Here is a 21,178-nt window from a genome sequence, read left to right as displayed (position 1 = left end):
GAGCACAGACTTTCCATCACCCAAAACAGGCACTCAACTGCTAAAGAACAGTAAGCTGAAGAGGGATTTTTGAATTTTCATCCACCATTTCATTCTGGTCCACCATTTTCATTACAGTAACCCATCCCTTAAAGCAAACTCTTTCTCATACTTCAGCTAATCTAATCCCATGTTTGAGAGAACAACTAACTCTTTCAAGACTAAATCTTTTCTTTAGGAAGTTAGTAGGGGGTGCAGGAGATCAATGGTGTAACATCTCCAAATATGGCAGCATCACTTCTGCTACATCCCACTTCCCAGAGTCTCCCAACAGGAAGCTCCACATCCAGCTATCCATAACTGTCTAAGAGAGCCATAATTTCCTTCATGTTGGTACTCAGCCTCCCACTCCCAACAAGACAAAGAAAGGAACTTACTAGATCTCAGCAGAGTTCTGTGAGTACTTTTAGGGGTCATTGGAGGTGGAATTGAGAGACCACTAGCAGAGAGAATAGCATTGAAATACAGCCCAGACCCTTCTCTCACTGGGCTGAGAATCGGTGGAGGTGTGTAAGGAGGAGGCTCAAAGTTCCTATCTGAAGGGTGATCTGCAAGGCGCACAGGTGAGCGTAAGTGGCTCTGATATGGAGTGATGTTGGAATAGACTGGAGGGACAATGAAGGTGCCTGCTTTCGGTGGTATGAAGAGTGGCTCAGGTCTTGGGCGCTGCTTTGGTTTCCGGGAAAAGCCCTCCGATTCTTCCTTTGGAACAGCATCTTCATGCTACAAAAAGAAAAATCTTTTTAATACAACCTTCTAAACCAGGGGTTCTCAAAGTGTGGGTCACAGCCTCATTTTGATGGGGTCACTAGGGCAGAAAGCCCCTGCCCAGAGGTCCACAGGCAAAGGGAAGCTGAAGCCCCAGCCAGCCCGCCCACCTCTCTGCAGGCAACTGTGGGCTGAAGCACTGAAAAAACAAACAAACAAATACAGGTCAGGTCTCGCTGTTGAAGATGACCTCCGTCTTTACCTCAGCCACACAGAGCCCCACTTCAAGGATTTGTGTTCATCAATGCAAGCTCACCCCTCCCATTAGGTGCATACTTATTTTTTAACTACTGGATATAAAGATTGTCTTGTGATTGTATTGTGCATTAAAATATTTAGTGGCTACTTTTTCTTGATACGGCCTTGTAATGCATTTTTTAATTTAAAATACTAACTATTCTGAGTAACACAGGGTACAGGGATCGTGCAGTAATTTTTCTTGTCAGAAGCGGGTCGCGGAGCAATGAAGTTTGAGAAACGGTGATCTAAACACTAAATTGTATTTTAATGATGCCTTCAGATTGTTTAAAAAATTTCAGTGAGATGACATGCTCAGTGCACTGCAGGATAGGAGCTGGCTAGGGCTGCTTAAGAGGCACTGCATGCAGCCCTAAGGGGGGGGAGGGGGGGCGGCGCAACTATTATTCAGCGACAACACTTCTGGTAGATTATAAAGTTGCATTTACAGGCTCCAGACAGAGGTCCAGTCTGATGCTGTGTTAGAAAGATGGTCATGAAGGGGGAAGATGGGATTTTAACAGAACTCTGACACACACAGATGACCCCACAGGGTGAGAGGAGGAATGAGTCACTTTGAATGATAGAACAGAGGAAAATCCAAGGGTCTTTTCTCAAAAGTCTGCAGCTGCTTAGAAACTATATCCTATTTGTCATCTCTCCAGCCAGCAAAATTATCCACTATAATTCTTTATCTCAATCTCTCTCTTCTGGCTAGATGCAATATTAAAATAAATGAATAAAAAGTAGATATTGAGGGAACCCCACCAAGGGATTCTTATAACATCATGGTAGCCATGTGAACAAAGGTCCAGTCTGGGACTTAGAACCCAAAAATAGGCACATAGTTTTACAACTCAAAGTTACCTGTGCATGAATGGTAAAAATGCCATTTAGCAGAGCTATGCTCTAAATAAGGGAAGATCACTTGAATAGAGCAAGCTTCCAACAGCAAACACATTATTTACTCAGAGACACATTGTTTACCTTCATTTCCTCTAACCTCCAGACTTTTTGTGGGCAGAGATTAGCCATCAGATGGCAGGGGTGCACATAAAAAAATCCAACCCTCTACATACAGGACTCAGATATGGTCTCTGGATCAAATTCAGCCAAAAGATCAGGTGCCCCTTTCAAGTTTAGGAGACTCAAACTACTCATTCACAATTAAAAGTTGTTTCAACAGAAAGGATGAAGCTGGGCACATAGATCCAGCAGACTTCAGTCTCCCTAGGTCTATTAACGTGACCATACCTGGACTGAGGTTTCCATGTTGGAGCTGCGATTGGACCTTCTTCGGGTGACTATCACAGAGGGTTTGCGTTCAGAAAGACCTCGATCATTTGCCAGCACCCTCTGGAGTTTCCCTTCCTCACCCTTTTCCTTCCCAATAGCTTGCAAGTCGAATTTCTTCACTGGCACAGACACAGGCATGATTAGAGGAACAAGACTGCTATCTTCCCGGGGTCTCTTGGAGGCTTGTGGAGAACTGGCAAATTCCAAAACACTTTTGGCTGCTGCAGGTGCTGCAGCCACCACATTCTTCTTCTCTTCTGAAGTATCCAATTCCTGAAGACAAGAAAAAAATCATCCCACATGCACCTTAAAAGTTTTAAATCACCCACCTTTTAATCAGACAATATGTCACTTTCAATCTAAATCTCTTATTTCAGGGTTCCATGGTATTCTCAACATATCATTCTCTTAGCTGGAAAGTACTCAGAACTACAATACCTGGGAAAAAGGATACTTTATCTGAATGATCTTCCAAAGTTGGCAAAACTACTTTAGAGTTGTCCCATTTATTTCAACTGGCGTTAGAAACAGTATCGACTACTCTCTTGATCCTTCATTCCCACATCCATAGTTTTACATTTTGTTTTCCAGATTGACTTAAGCCCTGCACATAACTTCCCCAATAAGCACATGGGGAAGTATTTTCATTATTTTGGGAGCATCTATATATTGCAGTTCCAAGTGTCTGACTTTTGATCCAAATTGCTGAACTGTAATATACCTGCTTTCCCTGGTTCTCCCTCTTCTTTGAGAACTCACATCATTGAATTTCTTGACCAAAGAACTAAACTGACTTTTGTACTATACTTTATCCAGTGGAAATGTACCTGAATAAATAAATGAATAAATAAACCTCTTTCATCAGCTCTGTGGTCTTCTACCCTTCTTATATATGTTCTTTGCATAAGCTACAACAATCAGGTAGGTGCCTTTTGGATTTGTGCTCAGTAGGTTTTCTGATCAGTGGAAAGGAGTCAACAGTGGAAGCAGCATCTTATATTGTGGGACAGAAAACCACTGGACTAAGGAGAGCGGGGGAGCAGACCACACTCCCACAAACAAACATATGCCTTCTCTCTCTCACATGCATCCACCCACTGATCCACTGTAGTTAACCCCTTAAAAATGTAGGGTTCATTAGCCCCAGACTGATAGCTTTGAAAAATCTCATCTTGAATGTATAAAATTATCTAGAAGAGTGGGGTGTACAGAATCCCTTCCATTTGGGCCACTGTGGAATCAAACCCTTTTCACTGCTCATTGGGAAGAACAGACAGAATCGTTCATAAATATTGCTCTCTTTTGTCCTCAAGTTGCTAACCATGGCAATATGCAGGGGTGAAATTTCTTGTTTCAACGGTCAAATTCTATTTGATCTCCCCAAGCCTTTTCTTAAGTACACAACCAGATCTCTCTAACTGCACTCACCATGCTGGTGATCAGATTGCGTGTAATGCAGCTCTACTTGGATAAGTATAAGCATATTGTGGGTGGGAGGGCAATGGATAAGCAAGAGTACATATTTCACATTGCTAACTACTCCCCAGTTTTCTACCAAGCGTGCTAACAAGTAACTTCCTCAATAGGAATGGCACAGCAAGGAAAAGGTGATCATGTTAACAAGGTCGATTAACTAACTGATGAAGGTTTTTGTTGGTCTTCTGTGGAACAGATTTAGCAGCGTGTGTGCACTTCCTCTGACTGCTCACAAAAACTGAATAAACTACACATCCCTGTATAGAGTGGATAGGCAAACCAACCACTGAGCAAGCAGGAGATTAAGAGGGGGAAATGGCAAAAAGGAAATTTTTTTATTTTCCTTGTCACTGTTCTCCAATACACCGCTGCAAAGACCGTTATATATCCTGAAATCCATGCTTTGTTCCCCACCACCTCCACCCCATTCAGCAATGAAGTCTTCAGAGAAAAGGATTCATAGATTCTAGGACTGGAAGGAACCTCGAGAGGTCATCGAGTCCAGTCCCCTGCCCTCATGGCAGGACCAAATACTGTCTAGACCATCCCTGATAGACATTTATCTAACCTACTCTTAAATATCTCCAGAGATGGAGATTCCACAACCTCCCTAGGCAATTTATTCCAGTGTTTAACCACCCTGACAGTTAGGAACTTTTTCCTAATGTCCAACCTAAACCTCCCTTGCTGCAGTTTAAGCCCATTGCTTCTTGTTCTATCCTTAGAGACTAAGGTGAACAAGTTTTCTCCCTCCTCCTTATGACACCCTTTTAGATACCTAAAAACTGCTATCATGTCCCCTCTCAGTCTTCTCTTTTTCAAACTAAACAAACCCAATTCTTTCAGCCTTCCTTCATAGATCATGTTCTCAAGACCTTTAATCATTCTTGTTGCTCTTCTCTGGACCCTCCCCAATTTCTCCACATCTTTCTTGAAATACGGTGCCCAGAACTGGACAAAATACTCCAGTTGAGGCCTAACCAGCGCAGAGTAGAGCGGAAGAATGACTTCTCGTGTCTTGCTCACAACACACCTGTTAATACATCCCAGAATCATGTTTGCTTTTTTTGCAACAGCATCACACTGTTGACTCATATTTAGCTTGTGGTCCACTATAACCCCTAGATCCCTTTCGGCCGTACTCCTTCCTACACAGTCTCTTCCCATTCTGTATGTGTGAAACTGATTTTTCCTTCCTAAGTGGAGCACTTTGCATTTAAACTTTAAATTTAAATTTAAACTGTATTAAACTTCATCCTGTTTACCTCAGACCATTTCTCCAATTTGTCCAGATCATTTTGAATTATGATCTTTTACCTTCCCATGTGAGGGATTCACTGTAAGACCAGTCTAAGCAAGCTTGGAAGAGAACATAGCTCTCAATTATGCCCCTTAGTTCTTGGCCTCCTATTGCCTCATCTCACCATGTGACATGATACTATGCAGCTTATGGCTATGGAACACTAGAGGGAGCAATGGAGTGATTGCTCTTATCTCTTATTCACCAAAAGATAGCGTGTCTTCCCCAACAAGTCCTACAAAGGCTCCTACAGGCCTTTGTCCTATAGGTTAGCCAGATTTCTTCAGGGCTGTCTCAATTTGGAATTTTAAAAATTTATTTCATTTTTTTAAAAATATTTTTCTGTGAGGATTAGTCAAGAGAGGCAGATTTTAAGAAAGAGGTCAGGTGAAACAGGCCATAAGAAACCAAGCCAAGTAGATTTAAACCTGTTATTCTAAATTCTTGATCAGCTTGAATAGCTAGCTATATTTTATTTTGAGGGCCTGGGTTAGGAGTTTTATTCAATACCAGTGGAGTAAATTACACTGCTCAGGTAACCGCACTGCACTATGAGATCACTCTCATACATGTAAGAGTTTCTGTAACCGGGTCCCGTCCCCCACCCCGCTACCATTCCGGAGCTGACTCTGCAGTAGTATACTCTGTCTCTCTTCGATTAGGTCAAGTATCAGGGGGTAGGGTGTTAGTCTGTATCCACAAAAACAACAAGGAGTCCGGTGGCACCTTAACGACTAACGGGTTTATTTGAGCATAAGCTTTTGTGGGTAAAAAAACATCCGAAGAAGTGGGTTTTTTACCCACGAAAGCTTATGCCCAAATAAATCTGTTAGTCTTTAAGGTGCCACCGGACCCCTTGTTGTTTTCGATTAGGTTGACTTCCCACACGTTTTTTCAGGATGTGATATGGTATGGGGGCTATTTTAGAAATGCTATTTTGGTCAGGATGTATCCCTTACCTTGTCATTTTGAAGAGAAGCCAGCTCAACAGCCTTTTGTGCCAGAGTTAGCAGGTTGGCCTCTTGAGAAACACACCGTTTTCTTCGGGTGCTCTGGATCACACCACCTCTCACCCCCACAAAGTCATTAGTTCTCGGAGTGCTTTCTTCGGTCATTGCCACTTGCTTCTCCCCATCTCTGCTATTATAGGATGTGGCCGGCCTCTCTGTGTCAGGCTGGTTCAACTCGTTACTACTCAGGGTCTCCTTTTGTCCTAGGTGTGTTCTCGTGGGCTGTGGATAGCTACCCTTGTTGTGGCCCAGAGCTTCAGTCTCATGCTGAAACTGGAGTCCTTGCTGCTGTGGTTGCCAGTGATGCAGGAACAGATTGCTAGCTTGTTCCTCTACTGGTTTAGAAGCCAATATTTCTCCTGAAGAAGCGGATGGCAAAATGCCTTCCTTGGAGAGTCTCCTTGATCTCCTAGGAAAGGGTATCTGGGTCTGAGGTAGCACAGTCTGTTGGTTTTGCTCTGTTAGGGCTTTCAAGAGTTCCTGGTTCCTCTCCGGTTGCTGGTACTGGTGGGCCACCATATGATGCTGGGGTGCTGTTGCTGCCACATGGGGCTGTGCTATAGAAGCAGCTTGCTGGAGGTTGAAGGCTTGCGTGGTGGCCTGTTGCTGCTGTTGTGGGTAGAAGTTTTCAAACAGTTGCAGCTGAGGAAGAGACTGTTGTTTCTGCTGGGTAGTAAAGACTGGGTTGGAGGAAGCTGGGGCTTGTTGAAAGACATGTAACAATTCAGGAAGGCCTTGCTTCTGGCCTTGGTGACCGAATGCAAGCTGGAAAGGCTGTAAAGGTAGAGTCTGATTCTGCTGTTGCTGCTTCTGCATCTGGTGATACGAATTCATTTGCGCTTGCTGCCTGATTAGTGCTTGTTGTTCCAGCTGACGCTTCTGGGCCATCATCTGCTGAACAGCAGCATCTCCATATATTTCTAGCTGCTGCACCTCCATTTCTTTTTCCTGGCTTCTTTTCAGAGCTTCAGGATGGCCATAGAAACCTGGGGCACTGGCATTGTGGTGGACCCCTTTCTGATTGCCCCCATAGACCACACTGTGGTTCCATGCTGCAGGTGAAGGCTGCCAACTGGAATCAATCCTCTCAGGCAACCTGTTCCCCATCAATGAGTTCTGCCATTTGACAGCAGCCAGCTGCTGAGACATCATCATGGAATCCCCCCTATCTTGAGTATAAACAACAGAGTTCATCAAGGCAACATTGTTGGGAGCACCAGTTAAACCCCCTGCTTTAGAAAGCTCCATAGTTTGTGAAGCAGGTATTTCCCCTCCGTGTCCATAGTACTGTCCTTCCTTCAGCTGCTGTTGCAGTTCTTTCGATGGCACAGCTATATCCTGCTCATTAAAATATGCAATCCGTTTCCCAGCCCTCTTGTTTGAAGACTTTTGTTGAGCCTGAAGATTCATGGTTCAGTCTATTCCCAGTTACACACACAGATTTACAACCCACCCATCTCAGAGACTGGGGGAAGAAAAGACACCAAACAGTTCACTTTCCCATCCAGTTCCAGTTTCGTACAAGTCCAGATGGAAGTGCCTCCACCTCCTTTTCCTCTGTGCGCCTTTCCCTTTCTTCTTTCTGCTCTTCTTCTCTGCAGTTCAGAGGATGCTGGAGTCCACCTGATCACAATGCCTGAAACAGAGAATGAGCATCAATGAGTCACCAGTAAGGAGCACAAAACAGCAATAGGACATCAGATGGCATATACACCCTCAGAATCAGCAAACAGTAAGGTGTGTGCCAGTCTCTCCTTCCAAAAAAATCATGACCAGGAAAATCTTGTCCCATGGGGAATGGAGTGGAGGAAGATAAAATAGATCTGGCCCTCTGTAGAGTCTAACTGATTTATCCCACTCAAAAAGAAATAAAAAACAGAGTACTTTTGCACAACAAGAACAGCAGTTGCAAACAGCACTTCTGATTTCAATAATGAACACTTTAGCTCAGGAGTGCCCCAACTTACGGCACGCAGGCCGCACACGGCTCACCACAACATTTCATAAGGCCCGCGTCCTGCTTCAACACAATATACTATCGGCCAATTCATCAGTGTTTTGTCGTCATGTTTACATCATTTTAGTTTATCCAAGTGTATAAATAGACAATACTATACTTAGAAACAAACTATCTAAATACACGTGAAACAAAATGAACTTAAAACATAAATCAAAACAGGTGACTTTTAAAATATGTAGGATCTGTTTGGCTCACACAAGATTGCGTTTAGGTTTATGTAGCCCTCTCCTTTGTAAGATGATCGGGCACCACTGCTTTAGCCCACTCTGAAGCCTTTTCTGTTTAACATTCCCACCTTCCTCCCATCAAGCCATTGATTTTTATTTAATTTCTTTCTTGTGAGCTGATCGATCTGCTTTTAATTCAAACCCTGAAAAAATAACGATGACTTGCTAAAACTAAAAAAGGCAAACAATTTAAATTATCTCAGGATTCCCAAATTTCCTCTCTGAGATGGTTTAAAAAACAACAACAAAAAACAACACCAAAATCTTCAGCTGAACATAAAGGAAAGGTGCTCCATTCAATAATGGGAGAGGAAGGGAAGTAGCCAGTAGCTGTATTGTGGAGAAATCATCTTGCTTCTGCAGCAGCCTATCAGCCAACAAATCCCTTAACAGCTCACTACAGGCAGGACCTGCCCAACCTGCTGTACTCTCAATGTCTTTTGCAGCAGTTGGAAGTTGCTATTTCTGCTAAGGGATTTCACACTGAATAGTGGTTCATGAAGAGTCTGGAGGCACCTTTAACGATCTTCAGACTAAATATCTGTCAGTATACAACAGGAAAAGAAGGTCCCTCAAGCACATGAATACACATAATCAAGGATGAAAAGCCACAATAAAGGAAGCCATCTTCTATGGCACATACTCCAGAACGCTCATGGACTGGCACATTCTCTTAAAATGTGTGCTATTAATGACAGTAATGCACCTTAAGCCTTGGATAAGAATCTTATTATTATCTTAAACTTAAATAAATAGAAATACCAGCTCCCAGGTAATGAGGCTATCCCAAACCTAGATATCATGCCATGTCATCAGTATTCTCATAGACTCATCCAGTAAGTCACATTTTACAGAAGAATTATTTCTGAAATGTTTTAGATTTAAAATAATAAATAATAATAATATTATTTGTATCTATCCACCTACAAAGCCAGTCTCTCTTAGCGAACAATCTAACTGTTCAGACCTCAGAGGGAGAGAAAATGCTAATAAATGTTATAATCTCTAAAATGATCTAGAGCAAGTTAATAAAGCCATGATTCCAAGATAAAAAAAAACCTTGGGGCCTACCAGGACAAGAAGTGCCATAGATCCCATTGGAAAGGTAGGAATCTTCACATTCCAATAAGAAATAGCAACCATTTCTAGCTCTCACGAGTCTTTTTGATGGGGTGGGGAATGGACAGGAAGGCAGGGAAGAGATGAGGAAATTCTGCATTTGGAAGGGAAAAGAAGAACAGTTATGGCTAATGGTGTAAACATTAAAAAAAAATAAAAATTTAAAGTATTTAAAATGGCAGCTGTTTGAAACTTAGTTTTGGAATTTTACTAGTAGTCCTGGGAAGATGGGATTAGTGGGCAAAATGCGAGAGGCAGTGAAAGATGCTCAAAAAAAACCCTATCATGTGGATATTACTACTACATATGGGATATGATGGTGCTTTTACTGTATTTCTTTTTTTTAAATTATTATACACACTATTTTTAGAAATGATTCTTATCTACCCTGTATTTTTAAATGATTTAAATCAGATCTTAAATTTAAATATTTCCTTTTTAAAAATAAACCTGTTAAAATTAAATTAGAATTCATGACTACCTATATGAGGTCTAAATTTACTATCATTTATTAAAATAATTGTAATAAATTAAAAATAAGCAGAATCAATAAGCCCACCTCAAATTTAGTAATGAATTAGTAAGAAAGGACTTAAAGTCTGCATTTTTATACATAAAATCAGAGGAAAGCGTTTAACTTTTGAGGTCAAGCTTTATAAATATGGTATATAATATGTCATATACTACATTAGATATGTACATCATCTTCAGTCTTTACAACTGGAGTCAGTGCTGGTATTTACTTTTTCCCAAAGGTCAGTATTTTCAGTTGCTTAATGGAAAATATAATAGCTTAAATAAATACTCGGTCATTATTTATGTTAAATAGAAGGAAGAGGCCCCAGGAAGAGGGTAAATTTGGACCATATCCTTTGTGTATGCTCAGTCTATTTGCAGGATGGTGGGGACTCCACCTGCTTATACAGTCTACATCACACAAACACCAGTGAACAACATATGGCCAACTCACGGTTTGCACAGGACACGTAAGCATACAGAACCCAAGTCCTAGATTCCAGTTCAGCCCCTCATTCCTGGCCTGTGCTGCAAAGGTTGATCTGCGTTTAACAGTTTTGAGGACAAATACATGGAGTCTCTTGGGGGTAGAAACATTTATTTGCAGTTGCTCTTTACATTTCCCCACCTCCTTCCCATTGTGAAAAGTCTGAATGACAGCCCACAAACGGACTCTACTATCTGGCTTGCACAGTGACCACAACCTTCCTTTTACTATCAAAGAGAAATGAATGATGATTGCGGCAAGTTGAGAACTGTGCTCAGTGTGGTGGATTTTTTGTTTGGTTGGTTTGGGGCATTGCTAAAATAAGATTCACCAAAGTTCAAAGCTCCCACCTGTGGAGCTGAATTGGTTGTAGAAACAGCGAGGAAGAGCAGGAAGCATAGATGCAGACTAGGAGGCCACAATTCCCATAAAATAATGGGAATGGAAAAAAAGTACAGAGGGCTTGGGAGAAGGGAGAAAACACCATTAAACAGTTTGTTTCTTCACTAACATGCTTCCACGCTCAATAATATTTAACATTTAAATGGTGTATTTCATCCCAGAGAATCACAAAGCGCTTTACAAACCAACACACAATTTATACTCCATCCAGGATCACTTCAACCACTACAGAAAAGCAGCCTTCTTTGGGATGGCAAGGAAGCAAATGACACACACACACACGTCGTGCTGTGTAAGGGAATTCTTGAGCAAGGAAAACAGGGCCATCTCTTATGGAGTCTGCCATGGGATTCTTAAAACCCACACAGAGCAGACAAGACATTTTCATTATTATTAATTAAAGACCCCAACAACAAGGTGCAATAAAATATTTTATATATTAAAAACAGACATTAAACTGGATGTTCCCCTCTGCCCAAGGTCCCGTAACCTGAATCTCCTCAAACTTCACATGGCTGCAGAGTAGATTTTACAACTGGGAAGGGGGAGGCAGGCACAGGATTTATGCAACGTCTACCTTCAATCTAGACCAAGCTTGGCTTCCCTGCAAGTGGAATCACGGCTTGCTGTTTCAGTGAGAACTGACTCACTTCCTCTGCCTGTTTTATTGCTGTTCTCTTCCCTCCTCCTACTCCTTCACCCTGGCCATAAGCAATGGAACTCTGCCACCTAGTATGACAGAGGCCAGGGCGTTCCTTCCTTCACCTAGCACAAACTCTCTCAGCTCATTTTCCAATCCCCTTTGGACAGCACAAAAATAACTCCAAAAGAAATGAGAGACACAGGAGATGGAAAAATTCTCTTTTTAAAATCCTATCAACACACAATGTAACTAGCCAAACATGTTCAGTGAAACCCTGAAAATCCACATCCCACAAGATAAGAGATGCTTTAAAATGGAACCCAGGCTGCAAACATGAACACTCCTGGACAAAAGTAATAAATGTACATTGCTTAAGAGTATTAGTGTTATTTTCCCCTTTGCTTTCTGCAGAATTGCTACAAATTTAGCAGCACTGTTTAACTACAGTGTGTAAGGTTATACAAATAATAGTGCCTTATGATACTACTATACCTTCCAGAGCAATTGCAAAATATTTGTTTGGGGGGGGGAAAATCCAATTCCTTTTCAGTTTTCCTTCCTTTGTCCTTTTTGAATTCCTATAGTACTGACTATTCAAATCTAGCATATTGTTATCTGTATGAATTCATCTAAAACCTTAGCAGTTTCCTGTCCTCTTGCTAATGTTCAACAGACTGTTCTCAAACCAGATACCTGCCTCCCCTACTTGTTCACTGGTTTAGAATCTCTTGTAGAATTTCTCTTTCTGAATTGCACTTACTTTAGTTAGAACATCTAGCAAACCCTTCCTATTTCTTTTTCACCTGCTTCAGAAACCATCTATCAAGTGTATCAGTTATTTTTAAGCAATAAATGAAGAAAATCCTTCAGATCTCAGGTTCTCTCTTACAACGTGATCAAGGCATGAGATTTTAAAAGATTTGTTGCTGACTGCAACAGATTTCAAAGCTTGAGGACCTCAATCTTGGAAGGCGAAGGGGGTGTTGCAGTGAAAGAGAGCGGGGGAAAAACCAAACACCATTGCTCTGCTTTGCATCATCTTCCCAATGATTCCTCCAGTCATGCAATACAGTGAAGTGAGAAACTGGAGGAAATATAGCTGGCTAAAACCCAATCCAGAGGGAATATTGATGTGCAAGGGAAGTCTTTTTTTGGAGACAGATAAAAATTTGTTCTCACCCAACACTGAAGGTATCTGACTTAAATATGGTCAGGTTGTACTCTGGGTTCCATTCAGCTCCTCATCACTCCTAAAAGCCCTGAAAGCTGCAATGATCAGAAATGCCCTATACCTTCTTAAACTAGCCAAACATCTACTAATGAACTTCTACCACAAACCCAAGGGGCCACCTGGAACATCACATCCTCCTCAGCAGGGTCAACCAGAGGAAACACATCCACTCCACTGGTCCACACTCTGCATAACCGCCAGTCAAATTTTGCTTTCAGTTCAAGATCCTTGGCCTTTTCCAAGCCCTGTATGCATAACACACCCCAGATTATCTCACGGACTGTCTCTCCCTCCACCTTGCTCTCTTGACCCAGCTTTGTGTTAGTATGCCCAGTTTGGGACAGTTGCCCTGCAGTCATTGTTCAACTAAGAAAGACTCCTCAAGTCCCACTTTCCTGGAGGCTCCCAAGGGTGGGAATCTATACTGATAGTACTCAAAATAGAGAGATTTATTTGGCATTGGAGCTCTTTGAATAGATCACTTCAGATACACAATCCCGACCCTCCATCCCCCTTTCTTTGGAGTCTATATTAGAGACTATATTTTGAGAAAGTGGTAGGAATTGAGGGCTTGCAGGGCCCTTATAAAGGGTTGCATTGTTCAGGTTACAGTTTCCTCTTTTCCTCCTGGGAATTAGCATGCCTTGTCTAAGGTGCTCTAAAAACCTGGCAGTAAGAGATTGGAGTTCTCAGTGAAGCACAAAACAGTACCACCAAGGCAGCTTTCCATTTGCAAGTCTGAACCTTAAACATACTGAGTTTACATATCTCCTGTGCCTTGGAGGCGGCCATAAGGAACACTACCCATGAGCTGACAGACAAGGAAAGACTGTTTAAGTTGTATCTTCCCAAAAGAAAGTTGACCCTGTACTTACAAAGTGTGGCTCCAATCTGCATCTACCATACAAACGCATTTAGTATAGTGGCCCATTGTGCAGACACAGGGTAAGGCCTGGTAATGAGACCTTCAAAAATAGCTGTCTCAGATAAACAAAAAAGACCTCTATTAACGTACATGGTAACTCTCCAACTCTCTACTTGCCCAGGCCTTGGCTTTTGTTTTTCCATTATTAGACGAGGCCCTTGTGTATGCAGAAAGTAATAGTATGTGGTCTGGAGATGTACTTAGCTGGAAAAGAGAAGCAACAAACATCAAAATGGTAATACAACAATTATGAAAGAAGGTCAAAGGTGACCGGTAAAAGGGAAAAAAGCGACTTGTGTCTCTGTATTGTTCAAAGAGGGATTGAAAGGTTGTCAGAAGAGTACACACACACACACACACACACATATATATATAAGAAATTTAGGTCTTGTCTACTTTGGAAGACCACGGTGACTGGAAAACTAGTGAAGTTACAACATCACAAAAATCAAAAGACTGAAACTGAGTTATTAAGAAAGGAAGGGAATTGTTAAATTTTATTTAAAACTTTGTTTTTTTTAATAGACAGACATACTTGGGAGAAAGAAATCTATTTGCTAAAGATTAAAACACCCTGCACCTTCAATTAAGGTATGAGAGCTCACAAATCACATTCAAGATTCCTCCAGGAAAAACAAAAACAACAAAGAATTAGATTTTATATTCCTAACATTTCTGAAGTTAAAAAAAAAAACAATACATAAATAAACCTTACAGGCCTTTTTTTATACACAATAAAGCAGCACAAAAGATCCTTTGCAGACCATCTTTAAAATAATAATAATAATCTATAGCTTAAGATGAAGCAGGTCTATGTTCAGACTGTAGCATCTTTGCTCCCAACTGGCAGCTTCCACTGCTGAGCTCTGTTGCCCCAATGACTAAGCAGGCTCCCCTCCCTGATGTCTGGGGATGACCTCATATCATCATCATGTCAGTTAACTTTTTTTTTTTTTTTCCACATTTCTCCACAAGAGTCATCCTGCAGTTGCATTAGGACAGGTTTCTGCAACATATTGTTAAGTGTACTACTCTTCTGAGCAGCAGCATAGAACGCCTCTGGCTGGTAACTGCTGTGGCATACAGCAGTGGTTCTCAAACTAGGGCCGCCACTTGTTCAGGGAAAGCCCCTGGCGGGACGGGACGGTTTGTTTACCTGCTGCATCCGCAGGTTTGGCCGATTGCAGCTCCCAGTGGCCACATGGGGGCTGCGGGAAGCGGCGGCCAGTACGTTCCTCGGCCTGTGCCGCTTCCTGCAGCTCCCATTGGCCTGGAGCGGCAAACCGCGGCCACTGGGAGCTGCGATCGGCCGAACCTGCGAACGCGGCAGGTAAACAAACCGACCCGGCCCGCCAGGGGCTTTCCCTGAACAAGCAGCGGCCGTAGTTTGAGAACCACTGGCATACAGCATATGCAGGAACCAGCCCCCATGCCATGCTCCCATACCTCTTAGTGTCTGAGAGTGCTATGTGGTACTGTTTGTACAAAGGATGGAGAAAAGGCAGGATTTAAAGTTAGTGAAATTAAGTCGAAGACTGTCAGCTCCTGACACATCTGGGTCAACTATTCCACATACTAGCAGCCCCTCCAGGTGAAAAATACCCTTCACAAAGCTTTTCTTCAGAGGACTTCTTTTCTATAACACATTAGTCTTGTACTTCTCATTATACTTTTATTAGTATTTTAAACTTCTAACGCATTTTTCTTGCTACAGGATCCCCCACCAAGGAACTGTGCACTATATGAACACATAGCACCAATGAAACATTGCAACTTTTGGAGTGGAGGGCAGTAAACAACCAGGATACAGCACAGTATTGGGGACAGGGAAGAATTTTAGTCAAGGACTGTCCATCAACTTATTGTGAGCTGCATTCCTCCCTCCCTCCCATACCCAAAATACAAGGACAAAGAATATCCTAGGCACACTCTCAAGAAGAGCTCAAGAACCCCCTGTACCTGATATGGGCAGAAAGGACAGAGAGGAAGGTTATGTGATCAAACAACAAAATACTGGGAGCTGCAGGAAGCGGCACAGGCCGAGGAACGTACTGGCCACCGCTTCCCACAGCCCCCATGTGGCCACTGGGAGCTGCAATCGGCCAAACCTGCGGATGCAGCAGGTAAACAAACCGTCCCGTCCCGCCAGGGGCTTTCCCTGAACAAGTGGCGGCCCTAGTTTGAATAATTGTGTTGTTCTACCAGTAGCGGGACAATAGACAAGCATAAGAGGGAAAAACTAAGATTGACATAGAATTACAGAATATTTCTAGACCTTAACATTTAGATTTTTTAAACTACAACCTTATTATTTAATGTCCATATTTTTATCCTAATTAAAAGGCTTTTTCACAATTTTCTTCTTTAAATGCACACTATTCTAATAATAATATTTCACATGAATAGACCTTTATTTCCAACATGAATTCTATTTTGGAAGGTTTTGCCTGGAAATTTACTATTGCACCCGGTTCCTCTTAATTTCTTTAAATACTGTTTTCCATTTAACAATATCTCTCTCTACCATTTAATATGCCAAGTTCCTGACCTCACATTTTGTAATGCCATGAAACTCTATTTTCCAGCTCTTCTGTTGAGAGCCTCCCTGCAGTTTTATGGTCTTCTCACTTTCACCTGCTGTTCCACCCGTATTTGGCATCATAAGGAAATTTAAATTCTATGCATTATTGATCCGCTTTAAGATGTTTTGCATACAACTATTAGATCAGTGGTTTTCAAACTTTTTAGGCTACATACCCCTTTCTAAATTCTAAATTCTAAATAATGTAGTCTACTGCAGTGGTTCTCAAACTAGGGCCTCCACTTGTTCAGGGAAAGCCCGTGGCAGGCCGGGCTGGTTTGTTTACCTGCCGCGTCTGCAGGTTCGATTGATCGCAGCTCCCAGTGGCTGCGATTTGCCGCTCCAGGCCAATGGGAGCTACGGGAAGCAGCGCAGGCCGAGGGACATACTGGCCACCCCTCCCCCCGCCCCCTCATTGGCCTGAAGCGGCGAACCGCGGCCATTGGGAGCTGCGATCGGCCGAACCTGCGGACACGGCAGGTAAACAAACCGGCCCAGCCCACCAGAGGCTTTCCCTGAACAAGCGGCGGCCCTAGTTTGTGAACCACTGGTCTACTGCATACACCCATCTGAGATAGGGTCATAATATACCTATGAAAAAAAGGTCTATAACACGATCCATTGTCTGCCATTACAGGATTTTTCTCACGTACCCCCGACAAGAGCTCGTGTACCTCTAGAGGTATGTGTACCCAGTTTGAAAACCACTGTATTAGATAGAAGGCCCCAATACTGAGCTATGAGAGATGCTGTGTGGCTTCTCCTCAGAAAAGTGGATGAAGTATAGGGTGCAGAAAATTACAATAAATAGTAGTAGGTCATCCTCTATTTCACCAAGCTCCTCCATTTTACAAATTATTTCATGCAATACTTCATCAAAAGCCTTGCTAGGATCTAACTAAAATGCCTCCATTGCCTTATCCACATCAATTTTCTTTGTCAGACCCTTAAAGAAACTCTATCAGATTAGTCTGATGAGATTGGTTTCTCATTAAATCCCCTTGCTGGCAGCTGCTGAGCTTACTGCTCTCCTCTTTAAGAAGTTCAATTTCTTTGTCTCTAATGAATGAATCTAAAAATTGTTCCTGGAATCAAAATCAGATGTACCAGGCTACACAGTTCTCTGCTTCCCTTCTAAGACAGAGTGGTTGCCTCAGATTCAACCTTTCTCCAGCCTTAATAATTAGCACTTCAAAGTGCTTTTTATTAGGGGATCTCAAGGCATTCATGACATGTGGGTAAAGTATCATGACCCACATTCTACTGGATGAGAAACTAAAGACAGAGGGGTTAAGAGAGATCAGTGGCAGAATCATGAACAGTAAAAAGTCCTGACTATTAATCCCCTGCTCTATATACTATAAAACACTCCCTAAATTTACATACATAGGTAAGTATTGAAATAACTCTAAAAGACAATAAAAACTATGTGATTTTTATTTAAGTCACTTTTATAGAATCACAGAAATATAGGGCTGGAAGGGACCTTGAGAAGTTATCTAGTCCAGCTCCCTGCACTGAGGCAGGACCATATAAATCCAGACCGTCCCTGACAGCATTCATCAAACCTGTTCGTAAAAACCTCCAATTACAGGGATTCCATGACCTCCCTTGGAAGCCTATTCCAGAGCTTTTAGCTGCAAAGTTTCTCCCAATATCTAACTTAAATCTCCCTTTCTGCAGATTAAGTCCATTACTTCTTGTCCTACCTTTTGTGGACATGGAGAAAAACTGATCACCGTCCTCTTTATAATAGCTCTTAATATAGGTGAAGAGAGTTATTAGATCCTTCCCCCTCCCCTCAAGTCTTCTTTTCTCAGGACTAAACAACATGCCCAGCTTTTTTTTTTTTTTTTTTTTTTTTTTTTTTTTAACCTTTCCTCATAGGTAGGGTTTTCCCAAACCTTTTATCATTTTTGTTGCTCTTCTCTGGACTCTCTCCAATTTGTCCCCATCTTTCCTAAAGTGAGGCACCCAGAACTGGACACTACTCCAATTGAGGCCTCACCAGTGCCCAGTAAAGCGGAACAATTACCTCCTGGGTCATATGTATGACACTCCAGTTAATACACCCCAGCTGTAGAATATCGTATAGCTGAGCAATGAGCCTTAAGTGATGAGGGTGGGGCTGTTTACACAAAGCAGATAAAAGTAGCCTATGTTGGTGTTGAAGGGGAATAATAGACTTTAATGCCTCTGACATACAGAGAAAATAGATTGATCCAGGAGCTAACAACAAAAAAGTCACACCACAGTTCATATCCATTGCCTAGCGATTGCGCTCCATGCCACTATATGGAAGACAAAAGGTCAGTTATTTGGTTCAGCTCTCTCCTTTCATGGTCCAGAACCACAAGCATCTGTGGGAACGCAGTAAGAGAGAAAGAGAAGAGGGAATTTCTGTATTTGCTGTTCCCTCTAGCCAGCAAAGGAAATGTAGTTATTTCTGAAAGGAGATCCTTCCAGTCCTCAGGTGCAAAGTTTGTGGCTATGATGTAGGATACCAAGGACTAGGAAGCAAAGCAAGGGAAGACATGACATTCTAAGAGCTCCTACGTGAGAATAAATTAACTCTGAGGGGGTGGGACACACAGACAATACCTGTCAAACTACCAGTGAAGGGAACAAGGTCAACTCCATAAACACACAAGCAGAGTGAAAGAAAAAAAATTAAATCTTCCCATTTTGAAATGGGAACGATTCCCTCATCCATCAACACGAGGGCGAGTGTAGATGCAAAATGTGGCACACTGGTGTTAATTCAATAGCTTTTCATCATTGGAGACTTAGGTTAGGTCATAAGCAGGAAAAATGTTGACATCTCAGCCTGCTGGAGGTTTATCATCATTAAATCACCATCTATTGTGACATACTTGGATAAGAAGTGATGAAGGCAGGCATGGGAAGAATGAACTCTGCAGAGCTTATGGCACAGCCTCTGCATACGTTACACCTAGCCATGAAATCATGGTCTCACAATCACTAAAATTCTACTCCAAAAAACTCTCACACATTTTCAAGTGTTTTCTTGCAAGTAGTCGGTCAACACCAACAGAATTCCTGCAGACTGAACACACCCAGCCTTTCCTCCTACTCACTACCCTCAGACTCCTGAAAGCAGGAAGGACAGCAACACAGCATTCTTTCATATCAAGAAGAGGAGAGGGAAAAATAAACTATCATTGTAAGCAGTGTAAAGTGATCTGGAAGAGAACTGGGTCTATCTTATCCACCCAGTGGGTGGAGCAACAAGACTTGCCGGGGCAATCAGGCACTGAAAATCATACCCTTGTTCAGAAAGCAAAAGAAATTAAATCCTGCACTAAATTATGCCAGCCTCCCAAATGCCTCTTCTCACCTTACCGCAGGCAGCAAAACCTTTCCAACAAATATTTAAAAGGCTTCGGTCTAAAGAGATATGTTGTTCAGGTGCCCAGTGCAACAAAGTAGAGACAACCTAAACTCAACGTGAAAAAGAGACGCTGACTGGCAGAACTGCTTCTAGCTTTCTAAGGGCCCAGTGCAGATAAAATACACAGGACTAGTGTAGGCCTATGGCTGCCATTCCTGACTGAACAGAATAATTTAGGCAACTGCATTAGGTGAGAGTCCTGGAAATCAATAAGGCATTTTGAAAGACAGAGATCAAAGAGAGCCCCCTTGAGAAAATACTGCACAGCACAGAAGGAACTCTCCAGTGCTTGCATATGTTTGGAGGATGACGGTGTAAGGGGAAACAGTTTATGAGAGACAGGCAATATCAAAGGGGAGGAATTAGCATCCAGGAAATGTAACCGCTGCAGCACTGCTGTACATAAAGGCTACATGGCGCTATACCCAAGGTTGCTTTTCATGTATCTGACACATCCTTACTGAAGAAAGTAATGATGCAGTAACTTCTCAAGCAGCCAGAACAGCCACCTGGTGCACCTATTTAAAGATACTATTACCACCCTTCTCATTTCTCCAATCTCACTCACAGCCTGGTAATAAATCAATAAAACCCCATTAAGCAGATGTACCAATCAGGGTCTTTACAGTGATGTTCAGCAGCTCTGTGATGGCAGACAGAGTGAGCAGAAAGCTATCATACAGCAATCTACCTACCCATTTGATATAGGATCTTCAGGAAATCAGAGATTTAAATATCAAGAATATTGCTATAAATGACCAAAACAAAAAATGAAAGTGAATTTCAATGGAGAATTACTGTTTTGAAACAGGAAGTAAAAGTGATAAAAAAAAATCAATGCAAAAGAAAAAAAAGGATCAAGGATAAACTTCACTTTGATGAACATGAATCGGAATATGGAGAAATTAATATCCTTCTTATTTCTTTTGTTTACATCACATCATGACCCCTCACTTTTGCCCCCTACCAGCAAATGGTGGTGGTGAAGAGAAAGGAAAGCACTGAAAAGGAATTATAAAACACCTGTTTTAATTAGGATGGTTTCTTTTGTTTACATGCAGCTTTTTTTTTTTTTTTTTTTAAATCACAATTCCACCCAAACATGCACTCCAACTGTCATTTTGGCCTATCATTTAACTTTACGAATATGCTTTTATTTACCCATTAACTTCACTGACATATTCCTCATTCCTTCCAAATACTTTGATACATTCTAGCAAAGGGCATGTTATAAAGAGAGAATGCCTGATGGGGTTGGAGGGTCAGAAGAGCAGCAGCTGCACCTCAGAGCAGGCTTTCAGACAACAGCCCTATCCAGAGGACATTCTGTACTTTAAAAGGACATGTCAATGTGCCCTACTCTCATAGTTTTTCTTATACCTGTTTGTAAACTCTGAAATTATTCAAGGTTTGCTTTCCAAAACGCTTTTGGCTTTTATTCTGGTTTTTGGGGGAAGGAAAGCAACAGGAGATGGATTTTAAGAAAGCA

General features: G+C 42.0%; 1 protein-coding gene across 1 annotated transcript in view; it reads right to left on the bottom strand.

Moving 5' to 3' along the window:
• The window catches only part of MIDEAS (mitotic deacetylase associated SANT domain protein), a 54,340-nt gene that overhangs the window by 20,740 nt on the left and 12,422 nt on the right, over positions 1-21,178 (bottom strand). Inside the window, exons 2-4 of the mRNA XM_065403573.1 lie at positions 6,076-7,762; positions 2,299-2,613; positions 417-762 (exon numbers count right to left, since the gene is read on the bottom strand). Of these exons, the coding sequence (XP_065259645.1) occupies positions 417-762; positions 2,299-2,613; positions 6,076-7,536 (2,122 nt within the window). The 5' untranslated portion in view covers positions 7,537-7,762. The remainder of the gene's footprint in view (positions 1-416; positions 763-2,298; positions 2,614-6,075; positions 7,763-21,178) is intronic.

Source organism: Emys orbicularis, chromosome 4 (genome assembly GCF_028017835.1).
Source record: "Emys orbicularis isolate rEmyOrb1 chromosome 4, rEmyOrb1.hap1, whole genome shotgun sequence".
Lineage (NCBI taxonomy): Eukaryota > Metazoa > Chordata > Testudines > Emydidae > Emys > Emys orbicularis.
Note: the sequence above shows the minus strand (reverse complement) of the source record. Positions and strands in the feature narration are given on the sequence as shown.